Here is an 18,383-nt window from a genome sequence, read left to right on the forward strand (position 1 = left end):
ATAGTTTTCACAAACCAAACTGATTTTCCATTGCGTAAAGAAGATTAAAGGCGGTCTTTAGAGGTTGATGTTTCGAAGTTGATTATTTAGAGGTTGATGTTTCGAAGTTGATATATTCCCATTTAGGGTTCAGGCTGAATACTGCTGTCCTGATTCTGAAGACCAAACTTGGGTTGATTTCCACTTTTTTCATTCACAGATCCTTCCCTTTGCACTGATGTCTCAGTAACAATACTGCCACCACAAATAGAACAGGTCTTATTGGAGGCGACCGTAACCTTAACCTGCGTCATTTCGAATGCTCCTTATGGAGTCAACGTGTCCTGGAGTGAAGCGAAGAAGCCGCTGAAATCAGAGATTGCCGACCAGCCTGGGGCAGATGCTGAGAGTCTGGTCAACAAATTAAACATCTCCACACAAGCCTGGCTGAGTGGGGCTGTGTTTGATTGTATGGCGAGCCATCAGGACCTGCCAACTCCTTTAAGAATTTCAATCCACAAAAAAATAGGTGAGCGGTGAGACTGAAGCAATAAGTGAGTCATTGTGTCTATTTCTAGTGTCAGTGCAGCGGTCAGTAGTTAGTATTCAGTATTTATGGTCCATTCTGATTGGTAATTCCACTAACTAAATACTCTGGGCGTTTAGAGTTTAAGGGGGAAATTGATATGCAGATGAATGAACAATGAAACCCAACAGTGATATTGGGTTTAGATGGAGCGAGACCATAGACCACAAGACTGAGGAACAGACGTAGGCCATTGGGCCCATCAACACCGGTCCAGCCGGCAGTGAGGTCATGACTGATCTGATGTGATAACCTTCAATTCCTCTTTCCCGACTTATCCCTATATCTCTTGATGCGTTCACTGATTTAAAATATGTCTCCCTCAACCTTGAACACACTGAACAACCCAGAATCTACAGCCCCCTGCGTTAAATAATTCCACAGCTTCACTCCCCTCTGAGAGAGGAAATTCCACCTCATCTCTGTGTTAAATCGGTGAACCCTTACATTGTGATCCTGCGCTCTGGTCCTAGATGCTCCCACAAGGGAAAACAACCACTCAGCGTCTATCCTAAGGAGCTCCCTGAGAATCTTTCATGTCTCAATTAGGTCGCCTTCATTCCTCTAAACTCCAATAAGTACAACCCAGCCTACTTAACCTCTCCCCATAAGAAAATCCCTCCATACTCGCGATCAACCTCGTGATCCTTCTCTGGACTGCCTTCAAAACCAATCTGCCTTCCTTAGATAAGGGCACCAAAACGATTCAAAGTATACCAGGTGTAGACTAACTAGTGCCTTGTATAGTTTTAGCCAGACTTCCCCATGTTTATATTCTATTCCCTTTGAAATAAATGTCAACATTCAATTTGTCTCCATATTACCTGCAGAACTTGCTTTGTGTGGTTTCTGCACGAGGACCCCCAATTCCCCAGTTACTTCAGCTTTCTCCATCTAAATAATATTCCGTTATGTTCCTCCTCTACCAAATGTATAACCTCACATTCTCTGTCCCTCTGTGGATTTTCTGTAATCCTCACCACTTGCCTTTCTACCAATTTTTTGTCATCTGCAAACGTGGGAATAGAACATTCATTTATTAAACACAGTTTTGAAATTCATGTATATTACTCCTCCTGGCTCCCCTCTCTCTCGCCTTCTCGTTATCACCTCAAATAAGGGCAATAAATTTGTCAGGCATGATTTCCCCTTCAAGAGGCCGCGCTGACTCTGTTGATTATATTGTGTATTTCTTAATGCTCAGCTATTGGATCCGTTATAATGGACTCGAACCGTTTCCCACTGACAGATGTTAAGGTCACTGGCCTATAGTTTCCTGTTTTTGACTCCCTCCCTTTTGAATAAGGGAGTTACATTGGCAGTTTCCCAATCCTCTAGGGATAAGGTGGGAGGAGCCTGGTGTGGAGCTTATACACCAGCACAGAACAGGTGGGCCGAATGGCCTGTTTCCCTGCTGTACACTTTCTGAAACTTTCGAATCCAATATCCATAAATTCTCAGGGTAAAGGCTTGTGTCCACCTCAGCTCCGAGCTGGGAAACCGGACAGATCCCAAACTGGGAAATGGAAACCTTTAAAATCCAACACAAAACACAATTCTCTCACATCTGACCTGCGGTTCCATTGCCTCCAGAATTCCCCATTTTATTTACATTTATTGTACATTTTCTGCAGATCCCAATCCGCGGGAACCGTCCGTCTCTGTCCTCCTGCCCTCGGCTGAAGACGTCTCCGCTCAGAGATTCGTCTCCCTCAGCTGCTTAGTGAGAGGTTTCTCCCCCCGAGAGATCTTCGTCAAGTGGACCGTCAATGACAAGCCGGTGAATCCCGGGAACTACAAGAACACCGAGGTGATGGCGGAGAACGGCAATAGCTCCTTCTTCATGTACAGCCTGTTATCCATTGCAGCGGAGGAGTGGGCCAGCGGCGCTTCTTACTCCTGTGTGGTGGGACATGAAGCCATCCCCTTGAAGATCATCAACAGAACGGTTGATAAATCCAGCGGTAAACCCAGTTTTGTGAACATTTCCCTCGCTCTGATGGACACCGTTAATTCATGTCAATGAGAATCTATCTATTGCATTTCGAACTAAAATAAAAATAATAAAGGTTTTTTCCTCTAATTGTGATTTAATTGCACAGCCGCTTAATTAATGGAGCTTCCACTTTGCTGATATTAGATCTGTTCAATGAGACCCGGATTTCTACAGGTCTCGGCCCCAAGTCTGATACAACCAGTGCTCCCAGCTCAGATGCACCCTGGGTTAGAGACTGAGTAAAACTCATTGATTCCAGGATTCAACAAAATATTGACTTTCCTCCCGCTGAGAAGAAATCTGTCAATTTCCCATTTCAGACAAACAAACCCATCACATTTAAATCTCGGTGTTCCTGCTTCTCCCATTATCCATCCTTTTAAAGATGATGTCAGATACAAGTTGCTGCATCACCCCCAGTGGGAACTGAATTGAGGGTCACACAGAAACATGGACCAACAATCCCCCATCAAAGAGAGGGGAAAGGGAAATTGTTACTCCACTGTACCCCACTTCCCCAACAGAGAGAGGGGAGGGGAATTAGTTAACTCACTGTCTCCCACTTCCCCAACGAAGAGAGGGGAGGGGCATTAGTTAATCCTTGTACCCCCACTTCCCCAATAAAGAGCGAGGGGGAGGGGTATTAGTTAACCTACTGTCACCCACTTCCCCAACGAAGAGAGGGGAGGGGCATTAGTTAATCCACCGTTCCCCCACTTCCCCAACAAAGAGAAGGTGGGGGCTTTAGGTAACACACTGTACTCCCACTTCCCCAACAAAGAGAATGTGGGGGCAAAGAACAAAGAACAAAGAAATGTACAGCACAGGAACAGGCCCTTCGGCCCTCCAAGCCCGTGCCGACCATGCTGCCCGACTAAACTACAATCTTCTACACTTCCTGGGTCCGTATCCTTCTATTCCCACCCTATTCATATATTTGTCAAGATGCCCCTTAAATGTCCCTATCGTCCCTGCTTCCACTACCTCCTCCGGTAGCGAGTTCCAGGCACGCACAACCCTCTGCGTAAAAAACTTGCCTCGTACATCTACTCTAAACCTTGTTCCTCTCACCTTAAACCTATGCCCCCTAGTAATTAGAACATAGAACATAGAACAATACAGCGCAGTACAGGCCCTTCGGCCCACGATGTTGCACCGAAACAAAAGCCATCTAACCTACACGATACCATTATCATCCATATGTTTATCCAATAAACTTTTAAATGCCATCAATGTTGGCGAGTTCACTACTGTAGCAGGTAGGGCATTCCACGGCCTCACTACTCTTTGCGTAAAGAACCTACCCCTGACCTCTGTCCTATATCTATTACCCCTCAGTTTAAGGCTATGTCCCCTCGTGCTAGCCATTTCCATCCGCGGGAGAAGGCTCTCACTGTCCACCCTATCTATCCCTCTGATCATTTTGTATGCCTCTATTAAGTCTCCTCTTAACCTTCTTCTCTCCAACGAAAACAACCTCAAGTCCATCAGCCTTTCCTCATAAGATTTTCCCTCCATACCAGGCAACATCCTGGTAAATCTCCTCTGCACCCGTTCCAAAGCCTCCACGTCCTTCCTATAATGCGGTGACCAGAACTGTACGCAATACTCCAAATGCGGCCGTACCAGAGTTCTGTACAGCTGCAACATGACCTCCTGACTCCGGAACTCAATCCCTCTACCAATAAAGGCCAACACTCCATAGGCCTTCTTCACCACCCTATCAACCTGGGTGGCAACTTTCAGGGATCTATGTACATGGACACCTAGATCCCTCTGCTCATCCACACTTTCAAGAACTTTTCCATTAGCCAAATATTCCACATTCCTGTTTTTCCTTCCAAAGTGAATCACCTCACACGTCTCTACATTAAACTCCATTTGCCACTTCTCAGCCCAGCACTGCAGCTTATCTATATCCCTCTGTAACCTGCTACTTCCTTCCACACTATCGACAACACCACCGACTTTAGTATCGTCTGCAAATTTACTCACCCACCCTTCTGCGCCTTCCTCTAGGTCATTGATAAAAATGACAAACAGCAACGGCCCCAGAACAGATCCTTGTGGTACTCCACTTGTGACAGAACTCCATTCTGAACATTTCCCATCAACCACCACCCTCTGTCTTCTTTCAGCTAGCCAATTTCTGATCCACATCTCTAAATCACCCTCAATCCCCAGCCTCCGTATTTTCTGCAATAGCCTACCGTGGGGAACCTTATCAAACGCTTTGCTGAAATCCATATACACCACATCAACTGCTCTACCCTCGTCTACCTGTTCAGTCACCTTCTCAAAGAACTCGTAAAGGTTTGTGAGGCATGACCTACCCTTCACAAAGCCATGCTGACTATCCCTGATCATATTATTCCTATCTAGATGATTATAAATCTTGTCTCTTATAATCCCCTCCAAGACTTTACCCACTACAGACGTGAGGCTCACCGGTCTATAGTTGCCGCGGTTGTCTCTGCTCCCCTTTTTGAACAAAGGGACCACATTTGCTATCCTCCAGTCCTCTGGCACTATTCCTGTATCCAATGATGACATAAAAATCAAAGCCAATGGTCCAGCAATCTCTTCCCTGGCCTCCCAGAGAATCCTAGGATAAATCCCATCAGGTCCCGGGGACTTATCTATTTTCAGCCTGTCCAGAATTGCCAACACCTCTTCCCTACGTACCTCAATGCCATCTAATCTATTTACCTGGAGCTCAGCATTCTCCTCCACAACATTATCTTTTTCCTGAGTGAATACTGACGAAAAATATTCATTTAGTATCTCGCCTATCTCTTCAGACTCTACACACAACTTCCCATCCCTGTCCTTGACTGGTCCTACTCTGTCCCTAGTCATTCGCTTATTCCTGACATACCTATAGAAAGCTTTTGGGTTTTCCTTGATCCTTCCTGCCAAATACTTCTCATGTCCCCTCCTTGCTCGTCTTAGCTCTCTCTTTAGATCCTTCCTCGCTACCTTGTAACTATCCATCGCCCCAACTGAAACTTCACACCTCATCTTCACATAGGCCTCCTTCTTCCTCTTAACAAGAGATTCCACTTCTTTGGTAAACCACGGTTCCCTCGCTCGGCACCTTCCTCCCTGCCTGACCGGTACATACTTATCAAGAACACGCAGTAGCTGATCCTTGAACAAGCTCCACTTATCCAGTGTGTCCAAAACTTGCAGCCTACTTCTCCACCTTATCCCCCCCAAGTCACGTCTAATGGCATCATAATTTCCCTTCCCCCAGCTATAACTCTTGCCCTGCGGTGTATACTTATCCCTTTCCATCCTTAACGTAAACGTCACCGAATTGTGGTCACTGTCCCCAAAGTGCTCACCTACCTCCAAATCCAACACCTGGCCTGGTTCATTACCCAAAACCAAATCCAATGTGGCCTCGCCTCTTGTTGGCCTGTCAACAAACTGTGTCAGGAAACCCTCCTGCACACACTTTACAAAAAACGACCCATCTAATGTACTCGAACTATATCTTTTCCAGTCAATATTTGGAAAGTTAAAGTCTCCCATAATAACTACCCTATTACTTTCGCTCTTATCCAGGATCATCCTCGCCATCCTTTCCTCTACATCCCTAGAACTATTTGGAGGCCTATAGAAAACTCCCAACAGGGTGATCTCTCCTTTCCTGTTTCTAACCTCAGCCCATACTACCTCGGAAGATGAGTCCCCATCTAGCATCCTCTCCGCCACCGTAATACTGCTCTTGACTAGCAGCGCCACACCTCCCCCTCTTTTGCCTCCTTCTCTGAGCTTACTAAAACACCTAAACCCCGGAACCTGCAACATCCATTCCTGTCCCTGCTCTATCCATGTCTCCGAAATGGCCACAACATCGAAGTCCCAGGTACCAACCCATGCTGCCAGTTCCCCTACCTTATTTCGTATACTCCTGGCATTGAAGTAGACACACTTCAAACCACCTACCTGAACACTGGCCCCCTCCTGCGACGTCAAATCTGAGCTCCTGACCTCTATACTCTCATTCTCCCTTACCCTAAAACTACAATCCAGGTTCCCATGCCCCCTCTACCCTGGGGAAAAGCCTCTGACTATCCACTCTGTCTATGCCCCTCATAATTTTGTATACCTCTATCAGGTCTCCCCTCAACCTCCTTCGTTCCAGTGAGAACAAACCGAGTTTATTCAACCGCTCCTCATAGCTAATGCCCTCCATACCAGGCAACATTCTGGTAAATCTCTTCTGCACCCTCTCTAAAGCCTCCACATCCTTCTGGTAGTGTGGCGACCAGAATTGAACACTATACTCCAAGTGTGGCCTAACTAGGGTTCTATACAGCTGCAACATGACTTGCCAATTCTTATACTCAATGCCCCGGCCAATGAAGGCAAGCATGCCGTCTGCCTTCTTGACTACCTTCTCCACCTGTGTTGCCCCTTTCAATGACCTGTGGACCTGTACACCTAAATCTCTTTGCAAAATGAAGTTACTGTGAAAATCCCCTAGTCACCACATTCCGGCACCTGTTCAGGGAGGCTGGTACAGGAATTGAACCCGCGCTGCTGGCCTGCCTTGGTCTGCTTTAAATGCCAGCTATTTAGCCCAGTGTGCTAAACCAGCCCCTGAATTAGTTAACACACTGTACTCCCACTTCCCCAACAAAGAGAAGGTGGGGGCTGAGTTAATCCACTGTACACCCGTTTCCAACAATGATTGGAGCGGCATTATTTAATCCACTTTACCCACACTTCCCCAGCAAAGAGGCAATACTAACTCATTTTACCTCCACTTTCTCGACCAAAAGAGAGGAAGGTGATGAGTGAATTATCTGTCTTTCCACCTCCAGCAGGGAGAACCCAAAGGCAATTTGCTGAGCTGACCAGAGAGAGGGAGATTATTAACTCAATATCCTCCCAGTCCCCAAGCAGGGAGTTTGAAAGGAAACGGTTCTCTAGACTAAGAACTCAGTTATTGACATTACAAGACGTCATGGAGCTTACTGGCTGAAGGGTTTAAAAGACCATCATGATCAAGATGTTCTTAAAATATCTATTTATGCAACAGAATTCCTTCAGCACCCTTGTTCCTCTTATCCGTCTGCTAAAACTGATTCCCCATAATCTAAATCCAGACTGGTGATTGAATTCTCTCTGGGGTTTCACTGTTCTCTCCTGAGGCACCGCCTTGTATTTTTGCATTAGGTCACCTGATGTCAGCTTGCAACTCACAGAAAACACATTTATAAGCAGAAAGTTCAACATATTCTACATCGGTATCAATAATACCCACAACTAGCAAAGCTACAGGCAGCTGATACAAACACACAGACAGATAAAGACAGACTCCACACACACATGCACAGAGACCCACAAACGTACACACGCTCACACATAGACACAAACACACGCCTAGACACACACATAGAAACACATGCATAAACATACATCCAGGCACAACAAACCACACATATTTTGACACAAAAACACACGCAAACGTGCGCAAAAATTCACAGACATGCACATAAACACAAAAAAAGCACACGTTTAGACACGCACATACACACGTGCACATACACAAATCCACACACGAGCGGCTACACAAATGTATACAAACAGACACATACAACCACATGTCCACACAGATACACAAACATATGAAACGAGACAAGCAGATTGACTGAAGAATATGAAACACAAATGCAACCAATAACATATACATTAGCAGAATTTCACGATGACTGAAAGATTTCCATTCAAACAGAGACAATAATCCACACTAACACACTTTTGGGCACACGTGGACACATATTAGCATACTCATACACATGCTAGCACAAACACACGTTAGTGCACATAGAGGCATCAATACACATCAATAGATAGTTATAAACAATCATCAACGCATAAATAGCACTGCTGCCTCACAGCACCATAAACCCGGGTTCAATTCCAGCCTCGGGTGATTGTCGGTGTGGAGTTTCCACGTTCTGCCGCGTCTATTCCTGTTTCCACTGCGTGCTCCAGTTACCTCCCACATTCTAAAGATGTGCAGGTTAGCTGGATTGGTCATGCTATATTACCCCTTAGTGCCCACAACGTTAGGTGGGGTTACGAGTTTCTGGAGATAGGGCAGGGGCATGCGTCCAGTTGGAGTGCTCTTTCGGAGGGTTGGTGCAGACTCAATGGGCCGAATAGCCTCGTTTGGCACAGTAGGGATTATATGATGATGATTCCATGATGAAATACACACATCAACAAACACACGCACACACAAATGCACTTATCCAGACACAAACATTAAGACACTGACATGCATGTTGAACGTATAAAGACACATTAACACTTTTATTACTGGGCAGGGAAGTATAAACTTATATTGACACAGGTATTAATAGATAAACATAGACTTCAACACACAAACACACACTAAAACACTCATACATACAGATTGACAGAAGATAAACAAAGTTTGCATACAGACGCTGACACACAAATACACAGATCAAGACTAACTGACACAGGAACACACACAATGACACTTATAAAGACATCGGGACACACAAAAGACTAAAGCAAAACACGAATTTCGCATCTACACAGACACAAAAGATAAGGAACAAACACAAACATCAGGCAATGGCGGCACGGTGGCATAATGGTTAGCACTGATGCCTCACGCCACCATGGACCTGGGGTTCATCCCGATCCTGGGTCTCTGTCCCAGTGGAGTTTCCTCGTGACCTGTGGGTCTCACCCCCACAACCCAAAGATGTGCAGGGTAGGTGGATTGGCCATGCTAACTTGCCCCTTAATTGGAAGAAAAAAGTTAAGGAGATCGATTTCTGAGTGTCATGAACTCAACAATAGATATGCAATGGAAATATATTGAAGAATTAATTAGCAGCGGGAGAAAATGAAGCGAGAATATTAAAAACATATCCTGGATTAATAAACAATCTAATTATATTTATTTGCTCTATCCCCGTAGATACCACAGAGCGCATCTGGACTGAAGACAATGAGGATGATAACGGCAACATCTGGACAACCGCTTCCACATTCATCACCCTGTTCTTCCTGAGCATTTCCTACAGCGCTGCAGTCACTCTGGTGAAGGTGAGAAGATTCAATCCACTCACACTTCAAACTGACAGAAGCCGTTTAAAAAATCTCTAAATGTTTTATTGATTCAAAACTGTAACATCAATGTCCCCAATCATAAACATCTGCTTCATCATTCTCTCTCTCTTTTACAGATCAAGTGATCGGTTGACGTTCGGACGCTGTAGATTTTCCTCAGCTGTTTATTATGGTCTGTGTGTGACACAAATACAATATTTCCTCTTGGTGACTCTAACAGTAAAATCCTCTCAGTTTATTATTCTGCATCTGTAACTGAGACAATCTTGGACAATATTTCGGTTTTCCGTTTAAAATGTACGAGATAATTTTGGCTGTAATGTAATTGTAGCTAGTAATTTCTCTCAATCTCATGTCTAAGTAAATAACTTATCTCGTACCTTATTTACAACAGTTGCCTTCCCTTTATGTTGAGCTCCCGTTCTCTCTTTCTTGTGTCTGTTACAGTTGTACATACATTTGGCAGCTCAGAGGGCATGTGTTCTGTTCTCACTGTGACCCTCAATCATTATGTTCCCTTTTGTTAACTTCAAAATTAACTTTTCTGTAATATTTTCTCTGAATTTTTAATAAATATTGAATGAAAAATGAAGAAATAAAGACTTTGCTGAACTCCTTTCTCTCAGGTCCATCGGCACCGCACCATTTTCCCGATTATACAGTTGTCTCCCCTTTCCCAGACAGATATTTCTCACCAGTCCTGCCTGGGATGTGTCTGAACTCAAGGCCCCTCAGTGAAAGAGCCACTGCGCCACCAAGCGGCCCATCCGGGTTATGCCGCCTTCACCTTTGCCTTATTTTGTTAAACTCCAGAGCCAGCTAAAGAATTCCACAGATTCACTACCCTCTGAGAGAAGAAATGTCTCCTCATCTCTGTCCTAAATTTGAGATCCCTTACTCTGAGATTATGCCCTTTGGTCCTAGACTCTCCCACCAGAGGAAACACGATGATTTTTCAGGTTGTGTAACTGGTTAAAGCTCTTTCCACAGTCAGTTCACTGGAACACACTCACTCAGGTGTGTGTGTGTCTCGGGGCTTTTCCAGTCACACTGATGTTTGAAATCTCTTCCCACAGTCAGAACAGACAAGCACATTGACAGTTTGTGATATTTACATCCTAATGAATTGAGTGACTGTCAGATCTCGATGTTATATTTGGCTCGAGTTGCCAGGCTGCCAATCCTCCCGTTCTAATGCCTGAAAAAGGTTACAAAACTGATCACTCTAAGAATCGGATAGAAATTCACAATAGATCATTCTAGTTTCTATAGAACCTTCTTTCCTCTCTTGCTTTCCCCAAACATGTGGTCCAGTCAAAATAAAAGACCAAAATCAGCGAGTCCCAACAAAAGTGTCACTGCCTGTGCGGAGTCTGCCCGTTCTCCCCGTGTCTGCGTGGGCTTCCTCCGGGTGCTCCGGTTTCCTCCCACAGTCCAAAGCTGCGCAGGTTAGGTGGATTGGCCATGCTAAATTGCCCTTATGTTAGATGGGGTTGTTGGGTTATAGGGACAGGGTGGAGGTGTGGGCTTAAGTAGGGTGCGCTTTCCAAGAGCCGGTGCAGACTCGATGGGCCGAATGGCGTCTTGCTGCACTGTAAATTATATGATTGTACCTCTATGATTATTGGACAATCAGTGAGTCAGCCTGAGCCTGTGGCCGATCTCACCAATCGTAACCGTCACAATGCCCGGGTGATTGACGGCAGATCCGGACCAATACGAAGCGGAGGGGCGGGGCTGGAGGACCGACCGGGAGCAGCTCGTCCTCCAACCAATCGGAGTGAATGAGGGGCGGGCCCGTTGTGATTTAAGCATGCGCAGTGTGGGTAATGGCGATGCAGAAGAACGTTTTTTTCTGATCAGAAATTGGTGAGAGGCGTTTAACAATATGGAGGGAGCGAGAGATCGCGGGGGTGGGCAGAAATGTTGTGTAAAGCTGTTGAAATCGCAAACCTCGGAAAGGTTTACGGCACCATATTTGTACCGAGCGGAGCTGCAGCGCCTCATCTTCGGCTCGGGTTAACGGCCGCCATCTTTATTGGATGTGCATCAGGGCGCATGCGCATCTGTTGTCTTTGTCAGGGCGATGTTTCAACGAGTGGGAGGAGCTTGTTCTCCATTGGTCAGAAAGGAGATAACTTGTCCATCAAACTGGATTAGTCTTTGAGTCCCAATGTCTTATTGATGATACAAACTTTCAGAATTGGAGCCGGTGGGTGGCCGGGGAGCGATAGAAGCTGTGGAGTGAGCTGGGAGGCTTCATAAATACCCCGTGGAGGCTTCAACTCCCGAGGAAAATGTTAACGGTCCCGTCTTAAACAGCACCAAACAGAGTGAGAGCTGAGCGGTGACAGACCCGGAATACCGGCCGCCATCTTTACAGAGGACAATGTGCCGCAGGGAAGGGGCTGGTTTAGCACAGTGGGCTTAAGACAGCTGGCTTGTAATGAAGAACAAGACCAGCAGCGCGGGTTCATTTCCCGTTCCAGGCTCCCCGAACAGGCGCCGGAAAGTGGCGACTAGGGCCTTTTGACAGGAACTTCATTGAAGCCTCCTTGTGACAATAAGGGATTATTATTATTATTTTGCGCTGCATGTCTGCACCGGATGCCAACTCTTCCAGATTGACTGACTGGAATCGCCGGTATTTTATTTTAATCATTTGTGGGAGTCACTGGCTGGGCCAACATTTATTGCCCATCCCTAATGTTCCTTAAACCGAGTGGCTTGCTCGGCCATCTTGGAGGACATTTAAAGAATCAACCATATTGCTGTGGTTTGGAATCGTGTCGGCCAGACCAGGTAAGGATGGCAGATTTTCTTTTCTATTCATTCACGGGATGTGGGTGTCACTGGCTGGGCCAGCATTCACTGCCCATCACTAATTGCCTTGAACTGAGGGCATCTCGGAGAGCATTTTAAGGGTCAACCAGCTGACTGTGGATCTGGAATCACCTGTAGGCCAGACCAGGTAAGATAAGAAGATTTCCTTCACTGAAGGACATGAGTGAACCAGTTGGGTCTTTGCAACAATTGACAATGGTTTCATGGTCATCAGTAAACTTTCAATGAGGGCAGCACGGTGGCGCAGTGGTAGCCCTGCAGCCTCACGGCGCCGACGACCCAGGTTCGATCCCGGCTCTGGGTCACTGTCCGTGTGGAGTTGCCACATTCACGCTGTGTTTGCGTGGGTTTCGCCACCACAACCCAAAAGATGTGTAGGGTAGAGAGATTGGCCATGCTAAATTGCCCCTTAATTGGAAAGAATGAATTGGGTACATTAAATTTTTTTTTTTTAAAGTAAACTTTCAACGAATTCAAATTTTACCTTCTGCCTTGGTGAGATTCATGTCTGGGTGTCTGGAAAATCATTGGGACAGTACAAAATATTTTTGTGACACTGGAACGTGATTAGGACAGTAAAAATATTAATTTTGGGTCTCTGGAAAATCATTAGGGCAGTAAAAAATATTTTTGAACATTTCTCTTCAGCGGATATAAAAATATTGAAAATGGGATGAAGGTTGTTTGGCTGACAGTCAATCACTGTCCTTTTTAAAAATAAATTTGGAGTGCCCAATTCATTTCTTCCAAATAAGGGGCAATTTAGCCTGTCCAATCCACCTAATCTGCACATCTTTGGGTTGTGGGGGTGAAACCCACGCAAACAATGTGCAAACTCCACACGAACAGTGACCCAGAGCCGGGATCGAACCTGTGACCTCGGCGCGGTGACACAGAGTGCTAACCACTGTGCCACCGTGCTGCCCCAGTCAAACACTGTCCTGTAAGGTAATGAGTCCTTTTGCTTCCAATTGGCCGAGGAAGGCAGTGTGTCACAAGGATGGATGTGTTGACCGATTAATGGCTGGAGGATGAGGGCAGGTCATGTGATCGAACCTCCAGGAATACATTTAATCAAATTTGGCGAGGAGAGAATGTTGTGAATTTCTATCCTAAACTGACAGTGAGGTTTCTGTAAATTTACAGGATACTGGAAGAGGACGTTTAACAGAAGGGAAACGCAAACCAAACGTCACATTGCAATCTGAGAGTCACTCGGTTCATTAGAAGCTGAATTTCAGCAGCATCTGGGTGTGGAAGGTAAAAGGTTTGTCTGTTCTGTCTGTGAGGGACGATTTCAGGTCTCAGTGTGACTGGAAAAGCCCCGAGATTCACAAACCCTGGTTTGACCAAACCTGGAGAACTGTATTCAGTTCTGGGCAACAAACCTGAGGAAGGATAGAATGGCCTCGGAGGGAGTGTAGCACAGATTTACCTGAGTGATATCTGAACCCTCCGGGGTTAAAATACAAGGCGAGATTAGACAAAAATGCCAGAGTCAGCTGGCAGCACGGTGACGCAGTGAGCAGCACTGCTGCCTCACAGAGCCGAGGTCCCAGGTTCGATCCCGGCTCTGAGTCACTGTCCATGTGGAGTTTTCACATTCTCCACGTGTTTGTGTGGGTTTCGCCCCCGCAACCCAAAGATAAAAGATGTGCAGGGTAGGTGGATTGACCACGCTAAATTGTCCCTTAATTGGAAATAATGAATTGGGTACACTAAATTTATTATAAAATATATATATTTTAAATTATGGGCAGAGAAGGGCATTCAGTCCATTGAGTCCATGCTAGCTCTCTAATCGGCACGGTGGTTAGCACTGTTGCTTCCCAGCGGCAGGGACCCGGGTTTGATTCCCGGCTTTGGTCACTGTCTCTGCGGAGTCTGCACGTTCTCCCCGTGTCTGCGTGGGTTTCCTCCAGGTGCTGCGGTTTCCTCCCACAAGTCCCGAAAGACGTGGGTGTTAGGTGAATTGGACATTCTGAATTCTCGCTCAGTGCACCCGAACAGGCGCCGGAGTGTGACGACCTGGGGATTTTCACAGTAATTTCATTGCAGTGTTAATGTAAGCCTACTTGTGACACTAATAAATATTATTATTATTATCTGGAGCAATCCAGTCAGAGTCATTCTCCTGCTCTGTCTCTGTATCCTCACAGCTTTATTTCTCTCAGGGATCTATCCAATTTAAAAAAAAATCATTTATTGTCTATTTTCAAACTCCATCATAGGCAGCAGGTTTACGGTCATTGCCACTGGTTGTGTAAAAACATTCTTCCTCATACCTCCTGGACCATTTACATGCATAGATACGGAGCAACGTAGAAAATAGGAGCAGGAGGAGACCATTCGGCCCTTCGAGCCTGCTCCACCATTCATTACGATCAGAGCTGATTAGGCTCAATAGCCTAATCCTGCTTTCCCCCCATATCCTTTGATCCCCTTCACCCTCAGTGCTGTATCTAACTACTTCTTGAAAACATGCAATGTTTTGGCCTTAATTAGTTCCTGTGCCGATGAATTCCATCGGCTCACCACTCTCTGGGTGAAGAAATTTCTCCTCTTCTCCGTCCTAAATGGTCTACCCAGTATCCTCAGATTGTGATCCCTATTTCTGGACACACGCACTATCGGGAACATCCTTCCTGAATCTACTCTGTCTCGCCCTGTTTTTTTTTCAACATTAATTTGGAGTGCCCAATTCTTTTTTTGCAATTAAGGGGCCTATTTAGAGTGGCCAATCTACCGACCCTGCACATCATTGGATTTGTGGGTTTTTTTTTTTTTAAATATGTTTTATTGAAATTTTTTTCCCAAATAACAATTTTTCCCCTCTTACAAAGAAAACGCAACAATAACAATACAGAAATTTTTAACAATACACAAGTAACAAAACCCCTTTATCTTTGACCTAAACTAAACTAAACCCCCCCCCCCCCCTCCCCCTGGGTTACTGCTGCTGGTCATCTGTCTTCCCTCTAACGTTCCCCTAGGTAGTCGAGAAATGGCTGCCACCGCCTGGTGAACCCGTGAGCCGATCCTCTCAGGGCAAACTTTATCTGCTCCAGTTTAATGAACCCTGCCATATCATTTACCCAGGCCTCCAGTCCGGGGGGTTTCGCCTCCTTCCACATGAGTAGGATCCTGCGCCGGGCTACTAGGGACGCAAAGGCCACAACGTCGGCCTCTTTCGCCTCCTGCACTCCCGGCTCTTCCGCAACTCCAAATAAAGCTAACCCCCAGCCTGGTTTGACCCGGGCCTTCACCACCCGCGAAATCACTCCCGTCACTCCCTTCCAATACCCTTCCAGTGCCGGGCACGCCAAAAACATATGTGCGTGGTTTGCCGTGTTCCTGCCACACCTCCCACATTTGTCCTCCACTCCAAAGAACCTGCTCAATCTTGCTCCCGTTATGTGTGCTCTATGTAGCACCTTAAATTGAATCAGGCTAAGCCTGGCGCATGAGGAAGAGGAATTTACCCTGCTTAGGGCATCAGCCCACATACCCTCCTCTATCTCCTCCCCTAGTTCTTCTTCCCACTTTCCTTTAAGTTCGCCCACCGACTCCTCCCCCTCTTCCCTCATCTCTCGGCAAATCTCTGACACCTTGCCCTCTCCGACCCACACCCCTGAAAGCACCCTGTCCTGTATCCCCTGTGTCGGGAGCAACGGAAATTCCCTCACCTGTTGTCTAGTAAACGCCCTCACCTGCATATGTCTCAAGAAATTTCCCCGGGGCAACTTATACTTTTCCTCCAATGCTCCCAAGCTCGCAAAAGTCCCATCTATAAATAAATCTCCCACCCTCCTAATTCCCAACTGGTACCAGCTCTGAAATCCTCCATCCATTCTTCCTGGGGCGAACCTATGGTTGTTCCTGATTGGGGACCCCACCAGGGCTCCCCGCACCCCTCTCTGTCGCCTCCACTGTCCCCAGATATTCAATGTTGCCGCCACCACCGGGTTTGTGGTAAACTTTTTAGGTGAGATCGGTAGCGGCGCCGTCACCAGCGCCTCTAAACTCGTCCCTTTACAGGACTTCCTCTCCAGTCTTTTCCACGCCACTCCCTCACCCTCCATCATCCATTTACATATCATTGCCACATTGGCGGCCCAATAGTAATGGATTTGTGGGGTTGAGACCCACACAACTACAGGGAGAATGTGCAAACTCCACACAGACAGTGACCCGGAGCTGTGATCGAACCCGGGTCCTCGGCGACAGGAGGTAGCTGTGCTAGCCACTGTGCCACCCACTTTGTATAGGTTTCTATGAGATCCCCCTCATTCTTCTGAACTCCAGCGAATATGGGCAGCACGGTAGCAAAGTGGTTAGCACAATTGCTTCATAGCTCCAGGGTCCAAGGTTCGATTCCCAGCTTGGGTCACTGTCTGTGCAGAGCCTGCACGTTCTCCCCGTGTGTGCGTGGGTTTCCTCCGGGTGCTCCTGTTTCCTCCCACAGTCCAAAGATGTGCAAGTTAGGTGGACTGGCCATGCTAAATTGTGCTTGGTGTCCAAAATTTCCCTTAGTGTTGGGTGGGGTTACTGGTTTATGGGGATAGGGTGGAGGTGTGGGCTTGGGTGGGGTGTTCTTTCAAAGAGCCGGTGCAGACTCGATGGGCCGAATGGCCTCCTTCTACACTGTAAATTCTATGATATATGAATACAATCCTAACCAATTCAATCTAATCTGTACATCTTTGAACAGTGGGAGGAAACCGGAGCACCCGGAGGAAACCCACACAGACACGGGGAGAAAGTGCAAACTCCACACAGTCAGGGTGGGAATTGAACCCTGGTGTTTTATGGCAGCAGTGCTAAGCACTATGCCACCCCCTGTCTTGCAACCCTCAAACGAAAAATAATTCCTTATCCCCGTCTGAATTGGGTGACCCCCTTGTTCCAGATTCTCCCACAAGAGGAAACATCCTCTCCACATCCACCCTGTCAAGACCCCTCAGGATCTTATATAGTTCAATCCAGGTTTTACCCCAACCTTTAAATCTGTGTCCCGACTGCTTGTACGATCACTGAATGGAAACAGAGTTTCTTTGTCCACCCAATGGAAATCTGGTATAATCTTGTGTTCCTGAATCAAATCTCCCCTCAACCTCCTTTGCTGGAACCATTCTGGTAAATCTCCTCTGCACCTTCTTCAAGAACCTTCACATTCTTCCTGCAGAGTGGTGACCAGAGCTTTATAAAGATTCAGAGAATAGAATTAGAACCATAGAATTCCTGCAGTGCAGAAGGAGGGCATTCGGCCCATCAAGTGTGCACTGATTCACTGAAAGGGCACCCTGCCTAGGCCCACCCCCCTACCCTGTCCCTGTAACCCCATAGCCCCACCAAACCTGCACATCCCTGGACACTAAGGGGCAATTTATCAAGGCCAATCGATCTAACTTGCTCCCCTATCAGCCTCCCCAAACAGGCGCCGGAATGTGGAACTAGGGGCTTTGGGGCTGGTATAGCACAGTGGGCTAAGACAGCTGGCTTGTAATGCAGAACAAGACCAGCAGCGCGGGTTCAAGTCCCATACCGGCCTCCTCGAACAGGCGCCAGAATGTGGCGACTAGGAGCTTTTCACAGTAACTTCATTGAAGCCTACTTCCTGGAAGTGTGCACTGATTCACTGAAAGGGCACCCTGCCTAGGCCCACACCCCTACCCTGTCCCTGTAACCCCATAGCCCCACTGAACCTGCACATCCCGGACAATTTATCAAGGTCAATCCACCTAACTTGCTCTTCTTTGGAGTGTTGGAGGAAACCTGAGCACCGGGTGGAAACCCACGCAGGCACGGGGAAAAAGTGGTGTAACCTCCACACACAGTCACCAAGGCCAG

At 46.6% G+C, this 18,383-nt stretch overlaps 1 protein-coding gene and 1 gene segment (V, D, J or C); both read left to right on the forward strand.

Moving 5' to 3' along the window:
- The window catches only part of LOC140419048 (Ig heavy chain C region, membrane-bound form-like), a 71,416-nt gene extending 61,505 nt beyond the window's left edge, over positions 1-9,911 (forward strand). Inside the window, 4 exon segments of the C gene segment in view lie at positions 200-508; positions 2,200-2,529; positions 9,538-9,665; positions 9,806-9,911. Coding sequence covers positions 200-508; positions 2,200-2,529; positions 9,538-9,665; positions 9,806-9,814 — 776 coding nt within the window.
- Positions 9,912-11,564: 1,653 nt separating this feature from the next.
- LOC140419064 (uncharacterized) overlaps positions 11,565-18,383 on the forward strand; it is a 205,732-nt gene continuing 198,913 nt past the window's right edge. Inside the window, exons 1-2 of one of the 2 annotated variants that reach the window (XR_011945508.1) lie at positions 11,565-12,491; positions 13,680-13,793. The gene's annotated coding sequence lies outside the window, so the exon portion shown is untranslated. The remainder of the gene's footprint in view (positions 12,492-13,679; positions 13,794-18,383) is intronic. The other variant, XM_072502795.1, reaches the window with a different exon arrangement.

Source organism: Scyliorhinus torazame, chromosome 5 (genome assembly GCF_047496885.1).
Source record: "Scyliorhinus torazame isolate Kashiwa2021f chromosome 5, sScyTor2.1, whole genome shotgun sequence".
NCBI lineage: Eukaryota > Metazoa > Chordata > Chondrichthyes > Carcharhiniformes > Scyliorhinidae > Scyliorhinus > Scyliorhinus torazame.